At 41.7% G+C, this 27,398-nt stretch overlaps 1 protein-coding gene across 1 annotated transcript; it reads right to left on the bottom strand.

Annotated features, from left to right (window-relative positions):
- Nucleotides 1–4,465: 4,465 nt before the first annotated feature.
- aqp3a (aquaporin 3a) lies at nt 4,466–18,002 on the bottom strand. The gene is made up of 6 exons (XM_084317619.1): nt 17,875–18,002; nt 9,733–9,859; nt 8,745–8,882; nt 8,454–8,569; nt 8,059–8,276; nt 4,466–7,165 (listed from the first exon to the last, which is right to left on the bottom strand). The coding sequence occupies exons 1-6, from the start codon at nt 17,980–17,982 to the stop codon at nt 6,955–6,957; spliced, it is 918 nt and encodes a 305-aa protein (XP_084173745.1). The 5' UTR covers nt 17,983–18,002; the 3' UTR covers nt 4,466–6,954.
- Nucleotides 18,003–27,398: the final 9,396 nt, after the last annotated feature.

Raw genomic sequence — 27,398 nt, 5'->3', positions numbered from 1 at the left:
GTACAGTATCCTTGAGTCTGAGAAAGGCACTTCTCTCTTTAAATCCAATTTATTATTATTATTATTATTCCCTCCAAGCACTTCTTCCTGCACTCCCTCTAACAAGCACTTCTTCCTGCACTCCCTCTACCAAGCACTTCTGCCTTCACTCCCTCTATCAAGCACTTCTTCCTGCACTCCCTCTACCAAGCACTTCTGCCTTCACTCCCTCTATCAAGCACTTCTTCCTTCACTCCCTCTACCAAGCACTTCTTCCTTCACTCCCTCTACCAATCACTTCTTCCTTCACTCCCTCTACCAAGCACTTCTTCCTTCACTCCCTCTACCAAGCACTTCTTCCTTCCCTGATGTATTCTGAGGCCTTTTACTGTTGTTACTTTCTGCCACAAGGACAGATCTGGAGTTTCTTTCCCTCTACCACTCCACCTCTGCCCTCCATTGATGCATTCATCCTACTCACAGTGCTGTTCTCTATAGTTCTATAGTTCTTTATTGAATCATAAGGTAAGGCAGCAGTCTCCATAAGACAAGGTTTTGCAATTTTTTCAATAATTTCATGAAGCTGTAATTAACACAACACAAGGATTCAATGTCCCCAATGACTCACGGTTGCCATATTCAAACTCATTTAATTTAAATAACTGAATGTGTGCAAAACTATTTAGAGTTTTTGGATGTGTGTGAAGTCGTGTTGGTGAAGTGCCCTTAAGGTTTACTGAAAAGTATACATTTCCTGTAACATTTCCCCTTGCAAGTACAGTATATGTGAAAATATCAGATGAAATAATGAACATATGCATGATGCCAACAAATTATAATACAGCAGAAAAGACGTGTAAACCAAGGGACATGAAGCAGGAAATTGGAATTATATTCCAGTTGATATATTATATCCCAGGGAGGGGGTGTTAAGTTGAGGTAGCAGCAGGTTGACTCTTTGCACAAATAAGGAGTAATCAAGTCAAGTCAAGAGTTTTATTTGTCACGGCATACAAGTATACAATGAAATGCGGGTGGTCTTGCCCGCAACGATGTGCAATACAGTGGTACAACATATAATAGAATCCAATAAAAAACTAACATTGTGCAATAAACAGGTAACAGGTAACATGGTGGGACATGCTATCATAATGCTATCATATGGCAAAGGCTGACACAAAAACAGATGTAAAATGAAGTATTATCATGTTCAGTAATGCTATTAGGCTAAGCAAATTCAAAGGCTACCAGTTTGGCATACTGGTTGAGTCAACAGGATTTACTTGGTTTTTAAGGTAACAGCTACTTTAGTCCCTGGCACAGCTCTATCCAATGGTAGGCTATTTTAACCTTTGAATGTTTATTTATTTGTCTTTTCCTTTAGATATAGACTGATGTGAACTTGCATCACATTCTGCTGCAAGGTATACAATACAATGTAAATGTATTTAAAACATTTACATCATTTACAGTTAAATTAGCTATATATCAAAGCCTTGGTCAGGTTGATCCCCCAGGCCTAGTTGTTCTCGCCAATGTCTGTTAGAAATAGTTGCACCTGGCCACCATTTCAGTGTTGTATAACCTACTGTACGTTCACAGTGAGAAAAAGCCAACACGAGTATGGGAAACACTTGTGTCTTTGAACCTTACTTTATGATGCTTTTATGCTTTTAACAAGTGTCAAATGGTAGTTAATTTGATGCCTGTGTAAAAACAATATCATAGTTGACTAAAATGTAATTGGGCTGTAATGTAATCCAATAAAGATAATTTTATTTCCCACTATATTTCATTTATCAACTATCAATTACTATTTTTCATACAGTAGCGCTCAGTTCTAAAGAGATAGAGCAGATATAGTAGTGGTTATAATCTGAAACTAGTCCCTGGGGGAATCCATAGTTACCTTTAGTTTTTGCTTACGTTCTGCTCTGCTGGGAATAACCTCATTTCCTATATATCACTGAAAGTTTTTGCTACATGCACCTCCATTTGCCCGGCCATGCCCATTTCCGGTTATTGTATATAAGCGGGGGGCGTAGCCATACTCTTCCTTCCCTCATTATTCATCCGGAAGTGTTTGGCTACAGGCGCACGTCAACAGTGAATACTAGCCTTTTTCTTAGATCATAGATTTTTTCTTGTTGCTGTTTTTTCAAGATGGCATCGCCACCGAGACCCGAGAAGCCTTTCTTGGGGCTCCACCAGCGCTCCCTCCTTCCAACCCCCGCCGTTCGCCCGGCGCCGAGTGCATGTCGCCCGAAGGCCGTTGACCGGCCCTCATTCGTGAGGAGGATAGCTCCGGCCTCGGCATCCCCATCAACACAGACCCCCGACCATGGGCGCGGTCTCTCTGGTGGTAGACGATTGAGGCACAAGCTCTCCGCCTCTGCTTGCTACCGCCGTTCGGTGGTGAGCGAGTAGGGCGGGTGGTCAGAGAAGGAGGAAGAGTACCGCAGGGTTCGATTCCCTTCAGTTCTGCGGAAGAGCTGGTGTCAGAGAGGACCTTGCGCTCTCCTACCATCACATCTGAGAGGATTACATGGAGGGGGCGGGGGTTTCCCCTTTGATGCCTCGCTGGCAAGAGTCAGGGTTCGATACCCCATGAGAGTATGCCCCCGCATGATTATGACGTCTGCCAATTGTGTCAAACTCTTTCTCTGAACCCTGACCCCGCGAGATACAGGCTTCCTGGCAGGGTCAGGGTTCGTGGCAGAGTCAGTTCACTGACCCCGACCCCGCGAGATTGTGACCCCACGAGATCATGACATTGTACACAGCGTACCGGTGGTGTCACGAGTAAACGCCTGGAGAGGTCTCGATGCCACGGCTACGTTGACCTCACCAGGTCCCTTTGGTCGGGTTCTGGCTCCTGGACTCGGCGGAAGGCTCTGCCCTTGAATGGTCCATGGGGCTGGGACCCCCTCCGCGCCCCGCTGCTAGGCTTCGCTGGCAGACTCAGGGTTTGGAACCCCGACCCCACGAGACGCCTCGTGGGCAACGACCCTGACCCCGCGAGGTGTGGGAGCAGTAACACGAATATATGCTTCGCATACTTTTTCCCTTGTAGCAAGTGGGACGCGCAGTGGGGTAGACGCGGGTCCTTTTCCCCCACGGTCTACTCGCCTTGCACGTCTTTTGGGTGCTGTTACCTTTTTTCACACAGTCGGTGTCCTGTCCCCCCCCCCACCCCTCACTAGGAAGGGTGGGGGGGGCCCGGACCCTCCCCAGTGTTCTGATGGTTGTAAAGGGGACCTCAGTGGGTACATTTGTCGGGCTCTCCGCGTCCTGCTCCGCTCCTGTGCCCCAGCAGAACAGAACGTAAGCAAAAACTAAATGTAACGAAGGTTATCCTATAACCCTAGTTACATGAGTTTTTGTGAGCATTCTGCTCTCACGCGCTAAGGACCCCTGACTGTCTTCCGAATGAAGGTCAAGACTCGGTAAGGAAGAGTACGGCTACACCCCCCGCTTATATACAATAACGGGGGGCGTGGCCGGACAAATGGAGGTGCATGTAGCAAAAGCTTTCAGTGATACATAGGAAATGAGGTTATTCCCCAGCAGAGCAGAACGCTCACAAAAACTCATGTAACTAGGGTTATAGGATAACCTTCGATACCAATCATGTCATGATAGCTTCCCTGCAAAGGGTTAAATATTGCTCCAAGAGTTGGCATGGCCATTTTCAAACGGGTCCACAGGAGTCTCACATGTACAGCTGTGCCCAATTTATGCCAGTCCTATAAAGTATAGGGTCAAAACCATGCAGTTCTTTGCATGCAGCACAACCATGTTATTTATGCTTTTTGATCAAATTATATATATGCCTATTTCCGATACTAAACAGTCTTGGAATTGCATAACCTGAGTATGGCTTAAGGAGCTTAACTGCATTCATGTGTGATTATGTGAGTAACCACAGCAGTTCTTTCACTATTAGTGTATCCATGTTTTGAACCTTGACCTCCTATTGTACCTCATAGGCTATATTATCTGTATATATACTATGTATGTTGGCTATTGTCAGTAAGCATGTAGGCTATATTATCTGTATACTAAATACTGTATGTTAGCTATATTGTGAAAAGATGATGCAGCTTTTATATCAGCTTTTTATTATGCTCCTTTATATTCTTTATAGAAAAGGTGTCTTAAATTCAACAGATTGATTGGATAAAAGTTCTTTGAAAAAAAGCTTCCTTTCTGTCTCCTTTGACATTATAATTTTCTTGGTCTTTATTTAGCTTATGAAATTCAGGATGCCAGGTGATCAGCCTGGAAGACTGCTATCTATAATCTACTGACTGGTGCCATAACTGAGGCTCAGACAGACAGACGTGAGAAAGAAGAGAGAACAGAAAACAGGAGTGAAACATCATCCCATGACCCAATTTCATGATAAAAAGGAGCTTTATTATATCAGTACAAAAAGATCTCCCTTTGACCAACAAACAAAATACAAAAGCTCTCATGACACAGGCCTATTTTGCGCACTACCATGGGGTGTTACGCAAACAAGGAGTCACAATGATATTTTTCAAGAGATACAGATACATACATTTGATACATCTCTGTCGTTTAGAGCAGTAGTTGCCATGCATTTGCCACTGCAAATATTTACAAGCAGAGAATTGGGAAACTAGCACATCTTTTGATAACGTTTCCATAGGGATGTGATCAAATTATCTTGTTAACCCTTTCACTACCACACTACATAAGTTTAACCCTTTCAATACCACACTACAGACGGTTAAAGTGAAAGGGTTAACCATTTGTCGTGTGGCAGTGAAAGGGTTAACCTTCTGTATTGTGGCAGTGAAAGGGTTAACCATTTGGTAGTGTGGTAGTGAAAGCGTTAAGGAGGTGTCATTGAGGCTGTCAGCTCTTGTAACAATGGCAGGTCAAATAGTTACTTTACAGTGCAAAGCTATTGGATGCTGAAAGCTTTAAGATAGAAGAGCTCCAGTGGAAGAAGGATGATGGCTGGATAGTTTCACCATCGTTTGTCAGCTCCAAACAACGGGTTAGTCGGATAGATGATTGTTATTTAGATGGGATCTCGTTACCTTGCCAGCAAATGCATCTCTGGTTGTCAACTTTTTCTCAAGGCCCGAAACACATGAACAAATTCTAAAACGATAAACTATAAAACATTTGTCAAATTCTAGCTTTTAATGGCCAGCAGCCAACGTGACATAATCATTAGAATGTTCACTCCTCATAATTGTAATCTCACATGTGAGCTTGTACACACCTGAAAGGGTTAATCAAGCACGTTAATTAAGATGTTACACTATATATAGTAGATACATGAAAAAGGGAGTTACTTTCTGTGCAATCAGGAAAAAAAACATTCTGCTGAATCACATCCCCATTCACGGACATTTAAATTATGAAGTTACATTTCAAACTTAAAGGGGACATAATAGAATACAGGTTTTGGTTGCCTTGTTTTTGTACAAATTTGGCAGTCTGAAATGTTATTTAGGCGCTGGGGAAAACACCTTGCCGTTTGGCCAGAGTTTGAAGTCTTCAGATGAATGAGCCTAAACAAGCTGTTCAGAATTATTGCCCTTGGTGATGTCACAAGGGGGACACAAGAAATGACTTAGCATTTTCATTAAACAATTAACTGCTTTTTGGAGCCGGGAACATTGCGTACCTAATGTACTGCCTTGTTTGTACAGTTTTTTTTTTACTATTGGGTGTGGTAGTCACCCACATTAAAATGTCAGGCACATTTTAAATTAGGTGTGCACTATATCCCCTTGATCCCAAGGGGATCAATAAAGGAATATCTTATCTTATCCACCAAAAATACCATGTTTAATACAAGGGAAGAGGTGCTGGAAAATATATAATATATAAAATTACATTTAAACAAATGTATTTGCAAAAAAACACAACAAACATGTTCCACATGCTCAGAAGTCCTAAAGAATTGTCGAATAGATTAATAATATGTCCCTTTTGAAGGTCCCATATTAAACTCCAAGCTAGGTTAAAGATAAAATATTATGACTCAAGATCCAGCTATTTCATATCTTAAATGTTGTCAGGTTCAACTTTAGATAGAAAAGAGAATATTTATGCAAGCAAGCCACCATTTTGGACATGTGTGTTTTTTTCACACATTGCACACATGAGTCAAGGACTGCACATTGCAATACGTTTTTCGGTGTGACATCACATAAAGACAGAAGTCCAAACGGTCCATCAGAGACCCAAAGTATGTGCATTGTGCACAAGCACTGCAAATCTTTCATAATATGGGACCTCTAAGAGTCTTCCCTGAATGCAGAATGTTAGTACTGAAAGGTTTGGGACTGTGAGCAACAAATACAATTGGTTTAAGTCGGTACACACTCATACGTACACCCGTCTAAATTCTTCTATATAAATATTACAAACTATAAAAAACTACACTGGTATAAAATATACAAATACTGTTAAAACAGGAATGCTAAAAGACACTAAGACACTTTAATTTCTTCAAAGAATTAATATAATTCTATGGTCTTGGGTGTTTCTCCACACTATGGTCAAACACCAAATCTCTCCTCTACAACATAATACAATATCAAACTTAAAGAAACTGGAGTAATGCTACAGATGCTAAATAATCCTGGAATAAACGCTCTCACGAAACACACAGCTGTCAGAATCGTTGGAAATTCCTTTGGAAGGATGGCAGAATGGTCCAGCAGCTGGAAAGCTGACCGAAGGTTCTGGGAAGTGCTGGAATAGTGTTAGAAAAGGCTAGATGTAGGTATGTGTGTATGTGTGTGTGCTCTTGTGTGTGCTCTTGTGTGTGTGTGTGTGTGTGTGTGTGTGTGTGTGTGTGTGTGTGTGTGTGTGTGTGTGTGTGTGTGTGTGTGTGTGTGTGTGTGTGTGTGTGTGCGTGTGTGTGTGTGCGTGTGTGTGTGTGTGTGTGTGTGTGTGTGTGTGTGTGTGTGTTAAAAAGTCTGCTCATGACATCTCCTGCTTGGTGGGCTCCTTGGGGAGGTCATTGGTGGTGACGTTGGTGAGTCTGACCCTCTCCTTCTCTTGGTCACTGCTCAGCTTGTCGCGGGCCTCTCCCTCCACATGGAAACCAACCATCATCTGGTAGACGACCACACCAATGATGGTTCCCAGGAACGGGGCAAAAATGGGAATCAGGAACCAGCACTTTCTGGCACTGAGAGGGGCAAAGAAGAATTGTTTGAGATCGATTTTTTTTTTTTTTTTTTTTTTTTATCTTTCTTCCCCTCCTTTTTCCCGATTTTTCTCCCATCCCACCCTTCCTGGTTGTTGCGTACTTTCCCCTACTGTTGGTCCGGGAGACCGGAGACTGTCACATGCTTTCCTCCGACGCATGTGCAGCCTGGGGCAGGCCAACCTGGCCGCGCAGGTTCTCACCGGGGAGAGTGTAGCGTGTGGGAGGCCACACTATCTCTCCTTAGTTCCAACCCTCGCTGAGCAGGCACCCCGACCGAACTGTAGGGGTCGCTGTCCACAACGCCCAGGACCCACCCTTCAGCTTTCCCACCCCCTGATACAGCCAATTGTATCAGTGTGAGAGGCCAGCCAAGCTGATAGCAACGCCGGGAGCTGGATTCGAACAGGCGAATCCTAGTGTCTCCCGGTGTTGGTGACGAACGTAATCTCCGTGCGCCACCTGCCCCCCCGAGATCGATTTATTGATCTATATGTGGGAGATGAATTTGCCCAATAACAAAAGTCATATTATACACTTTATAGTAGTGAACTAAGTAACAGGAGTCAGGATGAATGAAAAGGGTTTAGAAGAGTTGACAAATACATAGAGATAATGTGAAAATGTGTATAGGCTGTAACTATGAAGTTATATAGAGAATCGAGAATTATTTTTGCATTTTGTTTTGCATTTTGTTTTGTATATTGTATATTTTGTATAGTGTTTGGTCTTATTATTTTACTTTCTTTTACTGTATGAAGCACAATCTCAGGAGGCTCATACAGAACCAAGCATTTCACTATAATGTACTTGTACCTTATATGTGACAAATTAAACAAAACTTGAACTTGAACTTGCACTGGATGGAGACTCACGTGAAAACCTCTGAGCCCCAGCCAGCCAAAGCAGTGAAAATACGTGGTCCCAGATCCCTGGCAGGGTTGACAGCATAGCCAGAGTTGAAGCCCATGGAAAGTCCAATGACCAGAACCACGAAGCCCACAGTGAAGGCCTCTAGTCCCTGGGGGATGGGGTTGTTGTACGGGTCTACAATCGCCAGGATACACACGATCAGAGCAGCTGTGCCGATTAGCTATGGTAGAGAGTTGATAGACACATGATAAGAACCAGAGAGGGGAACGCCTGGCCAGTGGTTACTTTTCTAGAGAGCAAAGTCAACATTTACGACATGGAATTTGTATTTGGTTGGATGGGCAGGTTGCCTTCGCAGGCAATGTTCCCAGCCTTCCTCTTTGTCTGATGAATCTACCTGATCAAAGAAACCGTTGAGAAGGGTGAGGTGTTCTCCAGGGTATGTAGCAAAGATTCCAGCTGTAGAGTTTTTCCCAGTAACAACGAAGGCTCCAGGAAAATCCCACAGAGCGTCTGAGAGACACAGACACCAAAGACATGAGACGTGTATTCTTTGTTTGGACCGTTTCATGGCACACTTGTACAATATTTGCATTGAATGGTGTATTCATATAATGGTGGTTTACTGAAAGAGATGGCTCCGCCTTTGGCAAATTTTGGCTCTGCCTCTGAAACTATACCTCCTTACCATGGTACATGCCGAAGATGATGGCAGAGCCCAGGAAAGCACCGAGGGTCTGGAAGGCAAAGTACACTGGGAACTTTCTCCAGCGTTCTCTCCCAAGCAGGCAGAGGGCAAAGGTCACGGCAGGGTTCAGGTGACCTCCTGGGAAATGCATGTATTAAGACAGAATGTTAACGTTACACCACATTAAAGTATTAAAAGTATTAAACAACATTTCCTGGGGGGGGGGGCAGGTGGCGCACGGAGACTACGTTCGTCACCAACACCGGGAGACACTAGGATTCGCCTGTTCGAATCCAGCTCCCAGCGTTGCTATCAGCTTGGCTGGCCCCTCACACTGATACAATTGGCCGTATCAGAGGGTGGGAAAGCTGAAGGGTGGGTCCTGGGCGTTGTGGACAGCGACCCCTACAGTTCGGTCGGGGCGCCTGCTCAGCGAGGGTTGGAATTGAGGAGAGATAGTGTGGCCTCCCACACGCTACACTCTCCCCGGTGAGAACCTGCGCGGCCAGGTTGGCCTGCCCCAGGCTGCACATGCGTCGGAGGAAAGCATGTGACAGTCTCCGGTCTCCCGGACCAACAGTAGGGGAAAGTACGCAACAACCAGGAAGGGTGGGATGGGGAGAGAAAATCGGGAAAAAGGAGGGGAAGAAAGATAAAAAAAAAAAATAAAATAAAAAAACATTTCCTAAACAAAGATCAAAATAGCTTAAAATTCTCTCAAATCTTATTCCATCAAGTCATTTGTCTAAGCGAGGATCACAGCCAATTATTTAAATAGGTTATAATTTAGTACGACACGTGCAGAGCAAATCTTCCCAGAGGAGCACCTGTCTGTACATGCTGGTGAAATTACCCAGAAAGTAACTCCCATAATGAAATTCAATCAAATGTCTTTTTGAATGCCTGTGAATTAGACAACAAGGTCTGTGTACTGTACTGTACTGTACTAGGCCACATGTATGTGAATATACAACCGTATTCTGCCTACCTGATACTTGGCCGCAGACCAAGATTCCCAAGGTGGCACCGAAGCCAAAAGCAAAGTTGACACTGAGGAACAAGCCATGGGACCCCGAACTCACCACCAGCTGGGCCACTGCACCACAGCCAAACATCTGGCGAAGGGAGAGGAAAACATTTGGACGTGATTTATCATTAAACCTTTCAGGTACATTTTCTTTATATATCTTTTTTAAACGTTGTCTTCAAATTCTGTAGCTTGTTTCAAGTATCCATTGTTACATCGTAATTCTACCTCACATGTAAATGGTAAATGGTGCATTTATATACATTTAAATGGTGCAATTTTGTTCCTCACATTCACCCATTGACTCACACGTTCACACACAGACGGCACAGGCAACCATGCAAGGTGCCAACCTGCTCATCAGGACCAATTAGGGGAAGTGTTTTGCTCAAGGACACTTCGACGCGCTGCCCGGGAGGAGCGGGAATCGAACCATGGGAACCTTCCGATTACCAGACGACTGCTCTACCTCCTGAGTGCGATTATACACCTGAAAGAGTTAACTGTACACACAGTGTATAGGCTACAGTGGTGTCATACAAAGTGGAGATCATTCAATTTCTGTGAAGAGAAAATGCTGTAACACGTGTTCTTTCGTGGGGCACGATAATTTTGTGTGTACAGGTGAAAAACGTATATTCACATTCTTGACATTAAGGGGCACCCGATGAGTACTCAAGCGTCTATGAGTACAAACGGACGGGGAGGACACTTGTGGCAAGAAGTGTTGAAGATACTTTTGAAAGGCCCCATTATTCCTGTAAAATGAAATTAAAGACTACTGTTCACCAGTGGCCGTGTCACCATTGAAGGTCAGGTGGAGGGACGAGGAGAGGGGACATGAGTGTCATCGGCGAAACCAAAACCCAGGGCCATTTAAATAGGCTCCATTGTGTTTACTGCGGGAGGGCGGGAGACCGTGTAGGGAAATGTCAGAGTGTTGACATTGGACTCAGCAAGAATTACTGCTGTCCTGTTGCTTTATCTGATCAAACGATCAATTCAATACTAACCCAGAAGGAAGATGTCTGTTATGTAACGGAGGGAAAGACAGGAAGCAGAAACATGATCCATACTGTCAGACAAGGTATGCAGTACGCTTTTATTACTCCTATCTTATAGGTTTAAAATGCCAAGCAGGTCACAGCCACAGGCTTGCATACTGTGTGTGTGTGTGTGTGTGTGTGTGTGTGTGTGTGTGTGTGTGTGTGTGTGTGTGTGTGTGTGTGTGTGTGTGTGTGTGTGTGTGTGTGTGTGTGTGTGTGTGTGTGTGTGTGTGTGTGTGTGTGTGTGTGTGTGTGTGTGTGTGTGTGTGTGTGTGTGTGTGTGTGTGTGTGTGTGTGTGTATGCAGAGGTGGATGTGTGAGTGCATACCTGTGCATGTGGTGCATGCCAACGTGTGTGTATGTACGTGTGTGCGCGCGTGTGTGTGTGTGTATATACGTGTGTGTGTGCATCTAAGTGCTTATGTTCCACTTGTGTCTATTCAATAAAAGAAGTGTGTGGTCCTTGCTTGGGCGGACAGTCTCAAAGCCCCCTGAAGAGGAGGCATTCCACCCAGGCCACAGGGCCCATGTGCTGAGGTCTAGCTCTGGGGGAACCACACTCACTTACAGGGGCTGGCGCCTGGGGGAGGTTCACCATCATTGGGCCCAGTCTAAACTCTGCTCAGCCCCTGCCAAGCCTTAACCAGTGGAAAAATACTACATACATTAGCTCCTTGTTAGACATGTACTGTACAGTATTTGTAGCCATTGGTATTTAGGGTGCACGCTACTGTTCTCTGTGATGTTGTACAGTGATGTTCACTTATGCGGAATGATGTGTCACTCACAAACTTGCTCACCGAGAACTCCTATATTCTGAATGTCAGGCAACTAATTGAGGGATTAGCCCGCTGGCACCAGCAGAATTAGTACGATCCGATTACGCAAAAGAAAGGTCTAATTTTAAATTCAATGGCGAATCTCAGCGAGACTACTATTCTATATTTTTTTTAATATATATATATATATATATATATATATATATATATATATATATATATATATATATATATATATATATATATATATATATATATATATATTGTCACTATGCTCTTAGCAACGGAAACATCTCACCAGTAGTTCATACTGTGTCTCTCCATTCTGTCTAACAACATCAGAATGAACGGACACACTCGGCCATCCAGCCAGCCACTCTTGGACCGTTAGCACAGCTGGGGAAGCTGAAGTGAGTCCGAAGACGTGAAGAGAGTCCTTTAAGACTGTCCAACCTATTGAAACGCTCCTACGTCATTTAGAAAGGAGCTTTGAGACTGAATAGAGGTTACATTTTGGCCCCATCTAAGAAGCTGCTAGTCCACATGTAGTCTAACCATAGGCTCTTGATGTTTTCTTTTGCAAAGTGACGTGATTTGCACACACACACACACACACACACACACACACACACACATGCCATATACCTCGCCCCTGCCTACGTGCAGGAAATATGTTTCTACTTGCAAAATGTATTTTGGTTCATTTGCCATATAATCTTAACACTGTCATTATCTGAGTTCAGGCAGGACACTCCGCTGAATGACCCTGTGATGACCTTCAAGGACAATGAAGCCGCTTTAACAGCCATGAGCCACATGACCACTCGATACGTTACAGTACAGATTACCCTACAGACACACCCAAACACACCAGACCTCAGCCTGTGGTAACTGAACTGGTAAATGTGGCTCTGTCCTGTGTTTTCATGGTAACCTGCTTTCAGGAAGGTAATGTCTAGATCCCATAGCTGGGAAGAACATTTGTACATGTATTTCACATTTTTAGGTGGTGGGAGTGGTTGAGATTAGGATTATGGTAAGGGATATATTAACAACTTTTTAGGTGAATTATGATGATTCATGGCTTCGTATCTAGGTCCATTTCTATGGAAAGATCATTCCGGGCTGTGGGATCTAGACACTACCATTCAGGAATATCACATGGATTAGATTAGATTAGATAAAATTAAAATATATTGTATTATACAGCACAAGTACAGTACAACGAAAATAAGTTGGCATTAACCAGATGCTCACAAATCGAGTGATCATAGTGCCAACACAAATAACACATGAAACGTGTGCAAGAAGGCACACGCACACACACACACACACACACACACACACACACACTTATAGTAGTGTCTATAGTAGTAATGACTTGCAGACAGACATACAGTATGTAGCGTACATTAGTCAGAGAGAGAGAATGATAGATGACATCCCTAATAGAGGAAGTAGAAATATTGTGTTTCTGCCATCCCTTCCCGGATTACTATCCACACATGCGTCATCATGGACATGCCACACCTGCTTTAATACTTGCATGCTAAATCACCTGGTGATCTACAGCAATACGTTCTGAAAGGGGTAACCCTTTGGTAGTGTGGTAGTGAAAGGGTTAACCTTCTGTATTGTCACAGTGAAAGGGTTAATCCTTTGGTAGTGTGGTAGTGAAAGGGTTAAGGATCTCGTAAAACAAGACTTTCACAGCGTGAATCCTGTCACAGCATGAAATGTGCTTGAAAGGTGCTCAAGCACTAAGTAAGTCAGAGAGTCAGGTACATTCTCTGAGCCAGACAGTAAGTTCAACCCACCAGACTGGGTTTGTTAGTACTTAAAATTATTAGCTCCATTTACCTACTGTAAGTGCCCACTTATGAATGAATGAATGAATGAATGAATGAATGAATGAATGAATGAATGAATGAATGAATGAATGAATGAATGAATGAATGAATGAATGAATGAATACTTTATTTAACAGATTGCAGAATGGGTACAATACAGTACGGCTCAATACACACAATTGTTAAGGGGATGCAGACCAGAGAAAGTTGCTTGTCTTGTTTACATCAGGGTCCCCCATTTTCAATTCATAGTGGCATTTATGACATACACAACATACCGTAATTCCTCTAATAGTAACCGGGTCTCAAATACAAGCCGGGTCTCTATTAATGGCCGGGTGCGCTCTTGAGCTAAGCAATTATAAGCCGGCCTCCTAATACAAGCCGGGTTACTAATATACTGAGCTGCATACTGAGCTAGTTACTTGATTTCACTTTGAAAACGTTGAAATGACCAGTGACCACCTGTAATTGCACTGTTTACTATTTCATACAGTACTTGGTTTCAATAAATGAACCCAGTACATTTTACTGGGTTCAAACTGACACAAAATGTTGATTTATTCATTATGATCCGTTTGAAAATTTGAAATATAGGCCTCCCTCTTATACAGGCCTCCTCCTAATACAAGCCTGGTACCCGCTACAGTTGAAACAAATACAAGCCGGGGTTACTATTAGAGGAATTACGGTACATGACATTTATGGCATAGGGACATACATGACATACACGTATTTAGTACTGTTACATTTGTGACATATACGATATTCAAATATACAGTACTGTTACCCATAGATCCTGACAGAGTATATACATATGATGGGGAGGGGACTGTACATTAGGAGGGGGTGGGCGGGTGGGAGAGAAATATACATACGGTGGGGAGAGAATATATAGATACGGTGGGAGGAGACTGTACATTTGGAGGGGGTGGGTGGGTGAGAGAGAAATATACATACGGCGGGGAGAGAATATATACATGTGGTGGGGAGGAGACTGTCTATTAGGAGGGGGTGGGGGGGTTTGGAAATTTATGGTGGCCAGTTTCGAATTGCAGCCCGTAGGTGCTGTTTAAGAGCGGTTTTGAATGTGGGTAGGGATTCACATTCCTAGAGCTTTGGGTAGGGCGTTCCACATTGATGTGGCATAATTGCGAAACGTGTTTAGTCCCTTGTTTGAGCCGAATCTGGGTTTAACATGATTTGTTGAGCTTCCTCTGGTGTTGTGGTCGTGGTATTCACTGACCTTTGGGAAGTATTTTGACATGTACATGGGTACCTTAGTCGTATAGTGTATCTTGTAGACCAGGCCCATTGCAAGTTGCTGTACTCTGTTGTCTACTCTAAGCCATCCTAGGTTGTCAAAGTGGGCAGGGGTGAGGTGGGTTCTAGGGGTAAGGTCAAGTAGAAGTCTGACCAGTTTGTTTTGTGATGTTTGTAATCTTGTTTTTAGCGCCTTTGAGGTGCTTTGGTACCATGAGGTGCAAGCATAGTCGTAGTACCCTTGAATGAGTGCTCCTGCCAGAGTCTTCAGGGTATTCTTGTTTACCAGAGAGGAGATCCGGTACAAGAATCTAGTTCGTTGGTTGACTTTTTTTATTACATTGGATGCCATTTTGTCACAGGAAAGATTTGCCTCTAGGATGGAACCCAGGTAGGTAATTTCATCTTTCCTTGTGACAATATTGTCACCCACTGTAACTGAGAAGCCGTCGGTCTTGCTGAGTTTGTTGTTTGAACCGAAGAGAATGGACTCTGTTTTGCCCATGTGTAATGATAGTTTGTTATCAGCGAGCCATATGCAGATTTTGCCTAGTTCCGAGCTGAGGGTTTTTTCAACCTGCAACTTGTTCTTGTCAGAGACCAGCAGGGCTGAGTCGTCCGCAAACAGGAACAAGTTGCAGTCACAAGCTGACGACATGTCATTTGCATAAATTATGAACAGTAGCGGTCCTAGTATGCTTCCTTGTGGAACACCACAGCTCACTGTGAGGGGGGGGGGATAAAGTACCGTTTACCTCCACCATCTGTTCTCTCCCCTCCAGGTAGGATTGCATCCAGCTCACTGATAAACTATCAAAACCAATTGCTTTTAGCTTGTCAATCAGAATGGAGTGATTGACAGTGTCGAAGGCCTTTTGTAGGTCCAGCATGACCATGCCGCAGTATTTGCCCACATCCACCTCTTGTTTGGCTGAGGCTGGAGTGAAAGGAACCATTTCAGAGCCCCCTCTGAAAATAAATGTGAAATCTACTGTAAGGTTATTTATTTTGTGACACATTTGTTGAGGCAGATAGCCAGTGGCCTGAATTAAAAAAAATGCAATGGCCTAAGGAAGATTAATATCAGGCTAAGAGAATATCATTCAACGACCACACCCGTTTCTTTTACTCTGCACTCTGTAAGATTGTGACTGTGTGTAGTCTCAACCACGTGCAATTACCTTGAATAAGCACGTCATTTAATGGTTGAGTCTACTCGGTCCTCGTTACGGTGCAGCAGCGTGAGGTCCATGTAGACTCAATCATTAAACAATCATGTGTTTGTTCTACGTGCTTGAGTCTATTCTGCAGGGTGCACCTTTAAACCCATATTGGAGTGCATGAATGGATGGAGGAGACTAACGTTCCTAAATCATGCATCTAGTCTAGTACATTGTTGTTTATATTTTACACGTAAAAAGTATATTCACTTCAGAACGAGGCTCAGGGGCTCAGAATTTGGTACCAGAAATATTAATAACAGTTTACCCTGAAACGTAATGAAATCAAACGTAACTTTGATGGCTTTGCAAACAGACACACGTGCTCAAAGTTATCCGTGAAAGCAAAGACAGAGAATAGATTTTAAGAAGAGGTGGTTGATTAAAAGATGCTCATACATCATTCATACACACACACACACACACACACACACACACACACACACACACACACACACACACACACACACACACACACACACACACACACACACACACACACACACACACACACACACACACACACACACACACACACACACACACACACACACACACACACACACACACACACACACACACACACACACACACACACACACACACACACACACACACACACATATCTTACATGGGAGGTAGTGGATCCTGGATCACAGTTCTTATCATATCATTGTGTTCACATGGTGAAGTTGTAAATGTTGTTTGCTGTTTGTTGTGAACATTGTTCCTAAACTGTTTGCTCTGAACTCGGCTTGTCATAATCACACTCACACCCCTGGAAAGTAACCAAGTCCCATAGTACAGTAACACACAATACATATAGTACAGTAACACATGATACATACTGTATAGTGTACAGTAACACATAATACATATAGTACAGTAACACACGATACATATAGTACAGCAACACACTATACATATAGTACAGTAACACATAATAAATATAGTACAGTAACACATAAAGCTTAAGGGATGTAATAGTGTTTGTCAATTCAAAAATAATTATAAAAAAAATATTTAGTCAGTATGAAAGTCAAATGTGATCTGAATAGTGAGATTTTTTTTTTCTTTCTTTTATTATCATTATTATTATTAAAATTTTATTTTCTTGTTTAAACTGTGGATTGTTGGTTTCTTGTATATGGTATAAATTATTATTTTGTGTAAATTAGGTTGTACGCCGACCATCAAATAAATACTTGTTTAGTTTAGGAATAAGGGGCAGGTAACTATACGATTTATTCTTCTTCCTGCTCCTTTTGTCCATGGTATGATATTATGATTGTGTATGAAGAACTCTGATTGTATTGATTCCATGTGGCAAATAAAACTCTGAATCTGAATCTGAATATAGTACAGTAACACATAATACATATAGTACAGTAACACATAATACATATAGTACAGTAACACATAATAAATATAGTACAGTAACACACGATACATATAGTACAGTAACACATGATACATAGGCTATAGTACAGTCACCTCACTTTCTTTGAAGTCTGTGCGGTCAATCTTTTAACCTTTTCTTGCCTTAGGCATTCATCACTCTTAAAGTCCCACCATTATGGGAAATGCACTTACCATCTTCGCCAGAGTCAGACAAGAAGATATATATCAATTTCCTCTCGCACAGAAAGGAAATTGGCATATATTTTCTCGTCTGACTCTGGAGAACACGGTAAGCGCATTTCCCATACTGTTCCTTTAAACCCTGGCAGCATAAAAACTGTTTACACAAAAGCTGCCATGCAGAGGATCATATCAGTATCATATCGATAACAGTATTGCAAAATGTATCAAATTCTAAATGGATGGCAAGGGCCAGTAACACCAGTAACACATAATGTGTTTTGTTATTTTTAACACATGCTTTTTGAGAGTGCACACACAAGCAAACGAACACACAGACACCCACAAACCATAACACACTTACCACCAGGATGAGGGTGCCGAGACATTCTCCCAGGGCCTGGCGAAGTAGCAGGTTGCGAACCTGGAAGGTACGTGCCAGCTTGTCCAGGTACGTCTTGTGTCTACCCATGGTGTCTCTGTCTCTACAGCTCAGTGTGTATGAGGAGAAGATGAGAGCAGGATAGGTGATATGTTCTCCTGGGTGACTGTGATGGCAGAGGCACTGGCCTCCGCCTCTTATAGAACCAGGACCGGCCTGAGGAGAGTTCTCCCCCCTCCACCCCTCCCTCTGGACCACACCTCCCTCCCTCCTCCCTCGCTCTCTCACACAACTACGCACACCCTTTCACTGAGGTCACACCCCTTGTATGTATGTATGTATGTCTCTCTCTCTCTCTCTCTCTCGCTCCCTTTCTCTCTCTCTGTCCCTCTGTCCTCCTTTTCTCTGTCCAACTCTATTGTCCACTGTTTGAAACTTCATCACCACACATTATTCCTGCTTTGTCTAGTTTCAATGGAGGTGTGAGAACATTACGATGCATAAAGCCCACAGATATGCCTCTACCTAGTAGTACACCAGTGTACTCTTTCTTTGCTCTGAGCGTCTTTTGTTCCGTCTGGTCTATGCCTATTTGTTGTTGTGACATCGGAGTGCATTATCAAAACCCTGGATCACTTGAGGATTAAACTCAATGTTATATACTATATATTTTATTCCATATCTTGATAGCAGGGGTTCCCAACCGTTTTGTTTCACATGTGACCTCATTATTAAGTTTGGAAAATTCCTACGATCCCAACATTTAACATGAAAATGTTGTTATTTACATTGTAGGCTACTGATGTTTGTTTTTAATGGTTTGCTTCCAACCCATTTTCCATAACATTTGAATTCCATTCAAATTGGTTTGAATCCAGGTTGAAAAAGATCATTCCATAACTAGCATTAAATCCTTGTGTGAAAACAAATTCCATCTCATTGGCATACATAGGAAATACATCTCTATGGTAGAACACAGCCAAAACAACGGTTCAGCAAAGCTGTCGACACTCATGGAGCCTGAGGATTTCTGAGTCATGTTAGTCAAGGAGCAGGCGTCACCCAGTCCTGCGTCATGACTGTTGCACAACCGTCCGGTGTGACACAACCGTCCGGTGTGAAGCTTCATTGGTACCTCACAGAAAGAAGGGAGAGAGGGAGGGAGGGAGGGAGGGAGGGAGGGAGGGAGGGAGGGAGGGAGGGACGGACGGACGGACATAGACGATGACAAACTTGTCAGAACTGTGGGAATTGGACCGTGCTGTCTGTGAGTATGCAAAACTAAATTATTTGGGTGAGAGGTCTGTGATCAAAACCAACTCAGGTGACTCACCTGGACTTGAAAACGTTCCAAGATGGCACCGCGACTAATCATTTTGGAAAATGAATTAATTTGCATATATAACATAATGCATTAATTATCATGTATTATATTGTATACACTTATCTGAGTATATAGAACTGAAATAAGTGTTTTTCCATTTGCGTTTCTTTCTTTTACTATCCAGGCTTATCTCCTTCTTTATGAAAAAAGAAAGAAAAAAAGAAGGAGGGTTGGCATTTGGTCTGAAACATATTTTCTTCTTTCTTTTTGGCTTTTCTGTATTCGTTTTCCAAACTCAACTCTTCAGGATGAATACCACAGCTGGCCCAGCCCAAAACAGCCACATGGAAGCTCTTTGGCTTGCCCACTAAGACTAAGGTCTTAAACAGCCTTTCCTGGAATAATTTGGCTCCGATATAGGACAGTGAAGAGAGAAAAAAACAGCAGAGGTGCCCACATACACGACAGGAAGCTAAATGACTCGTAACAAACAGAATTTATCTCATTTTCACATTAGAGGCCTTGCAATTAAGTGGTTGTTTTGTGAAGTTGTAGTCAGACTGATACTAGTAACATCCAGTGAATGGTGACAAGCAGACGATGGGGAGAGGAAGTGCTTTCCTCTCATTCTCCCTGCAACAAATGGGAAAGGTTCCTTAGTGAATGATTGATGGGTGTATGTACCATATGTCTACGAGATAAGTATTGTTAATATAGTCTATCTTGATAAGCTGATTTATCAAAAGCGTTTGACACTGTTAACTTAACAAGCGGGCAGAAAAGTGGCAATTTTTGAACTTGAACTTGAGGACTGCATACTTTTTTTGCAAACCAAAACAACATACTTTATACTTATAGCACATGCATGAGCCTGGTCTCTTTTGAAAGATGACATTCTGAAGTTTCTGATTCCAGAAAATAAATCACTTCTAGTGCTAATGTAATAGAGTTACATAGGTCTGAACTTGAGTTGTAAAAAAACGTGTTACTCAAGTTTTTCTGTAGTAGTATTTCCCCAGAAGGTGGTATGGCTTACAAAGACGGAGCCATAGCCTGAAGCCTTATGTAGTACATATCCAAATTTCATAAAGATCCATTCAGAAATGAGTGATTAGGAGTGATTTTGGTGTGTATAAACTGTGTACAAAGAAAAACTTTATATTTTTGCACAAATCTTTCCAATATTCACAAGACATCTTTCCACAGCATAATATGCAACATCCAAGATTTGTCTTTTTCTTTTTCGTAACATCATACAAAACATACAAAAGACTCATACAAACACATTAACAACTGACATGGAAATTAAAAAAGCACTTACAAAAAAAAACATTACTATACATTGTGCATATATATCCCTGATGCACATACGTTACATGTAGACCGATCTGCATCTTCTATCGGGATGCCATCTTTCTCCATAGTGCATGTGAGAGGATGCGTCTCAAATATATGTAGGTGTGCGTGAGAACATGTATGAATGTGTGTCTCAGATATGTGTATGTGGGTACGTGTCTCACGTAAGTATGTGTGTATGTCTCATACGTGTGTGTGTGTGCATCTCTCAGGTACGTGACTGTAACGCAGCTACTATTTTAATAAATAAGCTATCTTCCAGGGGGTTTGGATGAGCTTACTACAAACCGTTTTTTTATTATCTTTCAGGGAGCACTCAAGTTGTTGTTGCTGATGGTATCAAATCAAGCTCTCTTGAAATTAGTAAAGGTGTCCCACAAGGGTCTATTCTGGGTACATTTTTATTTACATTATAAATAATGTGGTATTTTCCTCTCCGCATTGTGATGTATATTTATATGCAGATTATACAATCGTGTATGCCACTGGCCACTTCAAAGTAACTTTTGATGCCTTTCAGATATATCTCATTAATCACAAGCCTATCTTAAATTCCAATAAAAGTGTATTTTATTTTCAAGGTCTTGTGTGAGCAATACTATAAAACTAAACTGTTGTATCTGTTAATGATACTAGGTACCCGTGTTGTTATCAAACCAGAAGTATACTCTTGTTAAGAATGGGATGTCCAGACAGGCGCTCCTGACTTCTTGCAAGTTTATTAACACTTTGATCGCCAGGGTTAAATTCATAATTTACCATCCCTCGCCAGCCCTATTTAACATGGAGAAGTTCCCCTTCTTTGCAGGGCTATAACTTGTATTGCTAAATTGACATTACTATGGCCCATTCAACGTCCTATATCTATTGTTCAGGGTGTAGCAACGTTATACTTTTTCATTCACATATTCATACTAAAATACGGTCTAAAGTATAAGTATGTTTTTATCGTTTTCTGCAGCTTTCTCCAGAACTTGATTTATAGCCCCAAATGCATTATATTGATGATGAAATACAGTTTGATAGGAATCTGTGCGAGATAAACAATTTCAACTGGACGTGCTTCTAGGAGTTACTAAGTATGATCTGATGTTGACCGGATGGGCGGGGGGTCGTTTATAATTCCGTGGCCAACGTTATATCATTCATCTAGTGTGGGTGATATGATCATTAGAGCAGTTAGTATCGAACGCGTTGAAAAATAACGCTGGATCTTACCGTATCTTCCTCGCGCCGTTGGACGATGAGCGTTGGACGATGAGCGTCCAATGTAGAAATATCCGATCCATTTCCAGGTTGTATAATAGTATATACGTCCAAATCATGTTGTTTATCGAGTTATTGGTAACGGATTGCTATCCGTTGTGATCAGCTCGAGTCCTGAGACTATTACCGAGTGATCGGACCGAATTGAAATGAGCACCAGCTTTCATTTCCTGTTTCCGCCCAGGCGATCCGCCGATCGGCCACCAGATGGCGCTCTTGAACCGTTGGAGAGTTGAGAGGGGCTCAACAGTACATATCATGTCTCCGGGGGAGAAATATGATTTCGATCACAGATTTTTGAAATATTGATATCAAAGACACTGCCCAGCGTCTTCGGCAGAATAAGCATGGCGGCGAAAGACGCTGCCCAGCGTCTTCGGCGATTAAAGTGTTAACAAAAGCAAAACAATGGCTGCTTATTAAAAACACTCGCTGTCATTCAAAAACATGTATCCAACAATTTAAGGTCTGAATCAGCGTTCTCCAAACTTATCTAACAAAAATGTCCGCTGATCGTATCCCGTCTTTGGCAACGTGGATATAGCTTATTCTTCACCGATGGGGCAGTCCGTTCAATGTATCCTTCTTCGTCTTCATCATCTTCTCTTTCAACTCTCCTCTAGTGTCTTGATGGCCCTGTATTCATAGCAGGCCTGGGTCCAGCTGATGACATCACAGCTAGTGACATCATAACAGGTTTTCCTCCAATCCACAAACAGTTAGTTTTCAGTTTGAAAATGTAGGCGTGGCTTATCGCTAACTGCCCTGCTGAAGACAGTATTTCTTTCCAACTCAATTTAAGACTAAATCATTGTTACCATTACATTTACTACACATGATATATGAATATTATGGTACTTCTCTCAAAGACACATATTTCAACATAACACATTACTTGTTTTGTCCCAGAGTAAACCACCAAACTGACATTCACATGAGTTATTTCCAGTTCAGAGTATCAAGATCTATATTACCTTATTTGACTTATTCATTAAACTTAGTTACCTAGATTTCTTTAAAACAGAGCTTTTCTAAGTAATCATCTTAAATGATACTAATTCAACCAGTTACAATTGATACTCAAACTTAATTATTTTACACAATAGTTTTGCACTTTAGTAAAATCACTTGACCTCCCTTAATCCTGTACATTTGGCTATATACCACTCCAAGTTTACTATCAAAATGTTTCCCTGGTTAAACACATAATTTCAGTGATAATTGTAGTTTAATCTGGTTTAAATTGAATATAGAAAAATACATTTCTAATGTGTCCTAATTACTAAACATTATCTCCTTCCTCCTGTCTATTTGTGCCCCAGCAGAAGTTTGAGCTTTTCACACCTCTGGGAGAAACAGCTGATGAACCTGCTTGTATGCAAATGCCTTGGTCTCCCTTTCCAGCTACTCACAGCATTTTCTGAGTACTTGCATTAGTTACAGAATGAGTTATTCTTAAAAGACATATACTTTATCCCACATAATACTTTGAAGATGTAATACTTTAAATTACTTTTTTTAAAGGCTTGATTCAACCAGAAGCTTTATTTCATGATTATATGTGATTTTCAAGAGCCGCCTAGTCTGCTCACACAACACTGTGTTGATACAGCTGTTTATCACGTATACATGTGATTTGAATGTTAACACCGTCATTGGCAGAATCATTGTTTGAGTCTTCGGGGGTGAATCATATCCCTTGGTTCCTTCTGTTGTGTGTTGCTTTGAAGCTCACTGAGGTGTCTGTATACAAAATTGATTTCTGTGGAAACATCCTGGCTTGCATGACCTGGGACAACTGGTCCCCTATAATGATTTCCTAATTAAGGTCACTCGAGGATTTTTCTAAATGGCTTCCTCCTGAATTCCAAATTGTGAATTAATAGTTATTAAGAATATGTATAATTTAACAGCCAAATTATACTACAAAACAAAATCTAATATTAGTAGTCAGGGTTCTGAAATTTAAATTGTAGTCTTATAAATGTTTAGTTAGATCAGTGGTACCCAAACTTGGGGGGGCGCAGACGATCTACAGGGAGGGGGGGGTGCACGGGGAGGTAAGATGGAGAGAGAAAAAAATATGTTGTTCCCTCATATTGTTCTATGTTTGCTCCTACTAGTCTAGTAGACTGCTGGCACAATGCTAATGCAGTGAGGTCTGGCTATGCAAGACTACCAGTGGAACAAAATATCAGAGTGTGGACACGTCATTATCTGTATCTGTATCTGTCCAACCAACAAAACGATCTGTATCTGTATTCAGATTGAAGACCGGAAGTGGTTTAAATATGTTTTAGGTTTTTTTGCAACAATTATTGTACAATACAAGATGGGAACAGATGTAATCAAATGAATAAATTAACATTAGATTAAAGGTATACCGATAACGGATAGCGGATACCGATAACGGTTCCAATAACATAACAGAACTGATTGTTAAACTGACACAACCATCATGTCCACCGTCAAACGATATCATTCGTTTTTTTACTTGATTTGTTGTAGTTGAAATATTTGTAATAATTATTTGGAACGGTGTGTGTCTGCATTTGTATTTGTCATACCAGGACAACTCATGACACCTTTTGAACAGATAAAGGGTATCTATAAATCATATTCCTGGAATTGGCGTGTCAGTGTTGTCAATGCAGGAATGGAGGAGAAGTTCACAGCACACCGATGATAATAATCAATTATTACTAATGTTTCCGTGAGTCAAAATGAAGAGACAGGGCAGACCTACTACAGGTCGTTTTTGATGGCAGTCCTACAGGTCGTTTTTGATGGCGAACAGATGGTTCTCCTAGGTGGAGTGTGCTGCGAATGGAGCTCATAACATTAAAAAATATTTATTCTTGAATAATACTATTACTATCCATGTAATGGAAATATCTGTGTACATCTCATCATCCGTACTTTCCCGAATTATAATTCGGGCTCATCCCTACTAGCTACCTGACCAGACTCATCCCTACTAGCTACCTGAAGGGCTCATCCCTACTAGCTACCTGATATATAGTGGTATACCTGATACTAGCTACCTGATATATAGTGGTATACCTGATACTAGCTACCTGATATATAGTGGTATACCCGATACTAGCTACCTGATATATAGTGGTATACCTGATACTAGCTACCTGATATATAGTGGTATACCTGATACTAGCTACCTGATATATAGTGGTATACCTGATACTAGCTACCTGACGAGGGAGGCTCATCCCTACTAGCTACCAGGGAGGAAATGTTTCCAATTACCCAGGGACACCTGACTAAATTTTTGTCGGAGCTGTACTTGTTTGTCAAATGTGTTTTGTTATGTCTTTTGTAAACAAGACGCTCATGAAAAAGAGATCAGGTCCCTGTTCCTCGTACCTGGCTAACTGAGTTAGCCGGATCATTTTCAGCATAGCTTGACTTAAGCCAGACCTTTCCGTTCCCCGACGTCGGATTTTCTAAGTCGCTATGGTAACAGATCAGAAAGTTTGAACCTGGTCGAGGGCAGGGTTTAGTTCAGTTAGCTGGATAACCTGCATGGCCACACCCTCGCAAAGTAATCCCAGCTCGCTTCCTGAAATAATTATCATAGTGTAGATCCCATTATACCATTCTGAATTATGTTTTTGTGCTTCGTTTTTCTAGAGGGGGGTTTTGAAATGTAAAATAATAGACCTAAAATGCTGATACTAAATTTACTTTGTCCTATATAATGCACGTCATAGTTATATGCATGGCCGCCTAGTTATAGTTGAAAGTGGGGGTGCAAGATTTTTTTTTTTTTCTTTTTTTTTGACAGGCAACGGATGGTCGTGCCGGACCCCCTCCATGGCAGACTTTTTTTTGTAAATTTAATGAACCTGTACGTGCAATTTCCTGCAATATAGAGCCTTCAATCTTGACCAATAAAGCTGCTCTTTTCACTATAAAACTCAGTTTATATTGCAGTATGATAGCCAATTACTATAATAATAATAATATATTATACTGTATATACACTGTATATTGATTTTTCGCTCATTCATTTTTATTAAATCAATCTCCTTTCAAATAGGCCAAGTTTTTAATAAGAAAGAGAAAAAAGATATATTTCCATTACCTGTAAATCTTGTGTCTCTTTCTCTCCTTCTCTGCCTCCTCCCTGAGTCTGCAGTGCACAATCATGACATCGATCTCAAAAATTAAAATTAAAATTAAAAAAAGAAAAAAAAGAAAAAAAAATGGAGGCCCCTCGTCACTATAGGCCCACGGGCCGCGGCCGTCGTTAATCCGGCCCTGCTCGTCTGCCATATAGATAGCGTTAACATTTGGAAATGAAGTCAACGTCATCCAGCTCACACCACATATCTAGATAACGTTAGCTAGCGGCTAGCACTAAAGCTAACGCCAACCAGAGAGGGAAACGTTATTATTTATTCGAGGAAACCGTATGACCAGATCGCAATTCGGGACCGTGAAACACTTTTATTGTATTGCGTGGTAGAACCGTAGAAGTTCTACTACCACTCAATAGTAACTTATGTCTAACATAATTCTTTTATTTGAACAACTTACTGGAAAAGCCTGCCTGCCTGCCACCAATATTATGACACACTCTGTGGGCTTTGATTTACACTCAGCCTAGTACCTGCAGCCAGACTGCAGCGCTGTGCTCCAAGGTCTACGCGCTGGAGATGGGAGGAACTGGATCAAACCATAATGGGGCAGGGGGGGGGGTTCGCAATCTTTGGAAACTTAAAAACTTGTTATTAAGTGTCATTGCGTATTATTAATTTGATTGAAATTACGTAGTTATGGTTAGATTTATATATTGGGGGGGGGGGGGGGGGGTATATCATATTTTTCATATGATCAAAAAGTGGTGGGGCAAGATCATACCCTTGCTCCCCCAAGTTCAATAGTGGGAGAGCAGCTGCTCCGCGTGCTCTTAAGGCCAGGCGCCTATGGTTATACGGATACGGCGCTCGCGATCGCGACTCACAGTTATTTTAATAACGGACTAAACGGATCATTGCAAATGTGAATCCCGCAGGGATATTTTTAATGAATGAAACCTATCGGGCGTTTGGCTCTGATTAGTTTAATATTCTTCGCTGTGTATTTGCTTAACGGAGCGCCCGGATTGTGTTTCATTCAAGCATATAGCGTCTATGCGTGGATTGTGGATATGAATTATGAGGAATCTGAATCTGTGGATTGTTTAATTGCATCACTGTCACTGTGACAGTGTCACACGTTATTATGATATTGTAACTGGGTTTAAAATATATGAGGAGATGCGCTGTTTGATGGATTTGATGACGTGACGTGACTTGATAAATTGAATGAGCCTTTGACGTTTTTGATGAATGAATTTGAGAAAATGCATTTATCTTTTCAAGCACTGTTATCTGATGATGAACATGAGGTGTCACTGGTATAAACCAAAGGGTAATCAATTCAATGCATGTATGGATGATGTCCGAAACATTCAAACCTGATTAATAGTGTAACTGCAAGCCTCCCTCCAAGCCTCTCTTTGGGAACCATGTATTTATATAGTAGATAATACCTAAGC

The sequence above is a fragment of the Notolepis coatsorum genome (genome assembly GCF_963971535.1).
Source record: "Notolepis coatsorum genome assembly, chromosome: 1".
NCBI lineage: Eukaryota > Metazoa > Chordata > Actinopteri > Aulopiformes > Paralepididae > Notolepis > Notolepis coatsorum.
Note: the sequence above shows the minus strand (reverse complement) of the source record. Positions and strands in the feature narration are given on the sequence as shown.

Bases quoted from the DNA above. Each gene is read 5' to 3' on its own strand.
- aqp3a (XM_084317619.1), bottom strand. From the start codon at position 17,982: ATGGGTAGACACAAGACGTACCTGGACAAGCTGGCACGTACCTTCCAG. The intron at 8,883-9,732 runs GTAGGCAGAATA...TGCATTTCCCAG, and splicing joins GGTCTGCGGCCAAGTATCAG to GAGGTCACCTGAACCCTGCC. The intron at 8,277-8,453 runs GTAGATTCATCA...TCTCTACCATAG, and splicing joins TCAACGGTTTCTTTGATCAG to CTAATCGGCACAGCTGCTCT.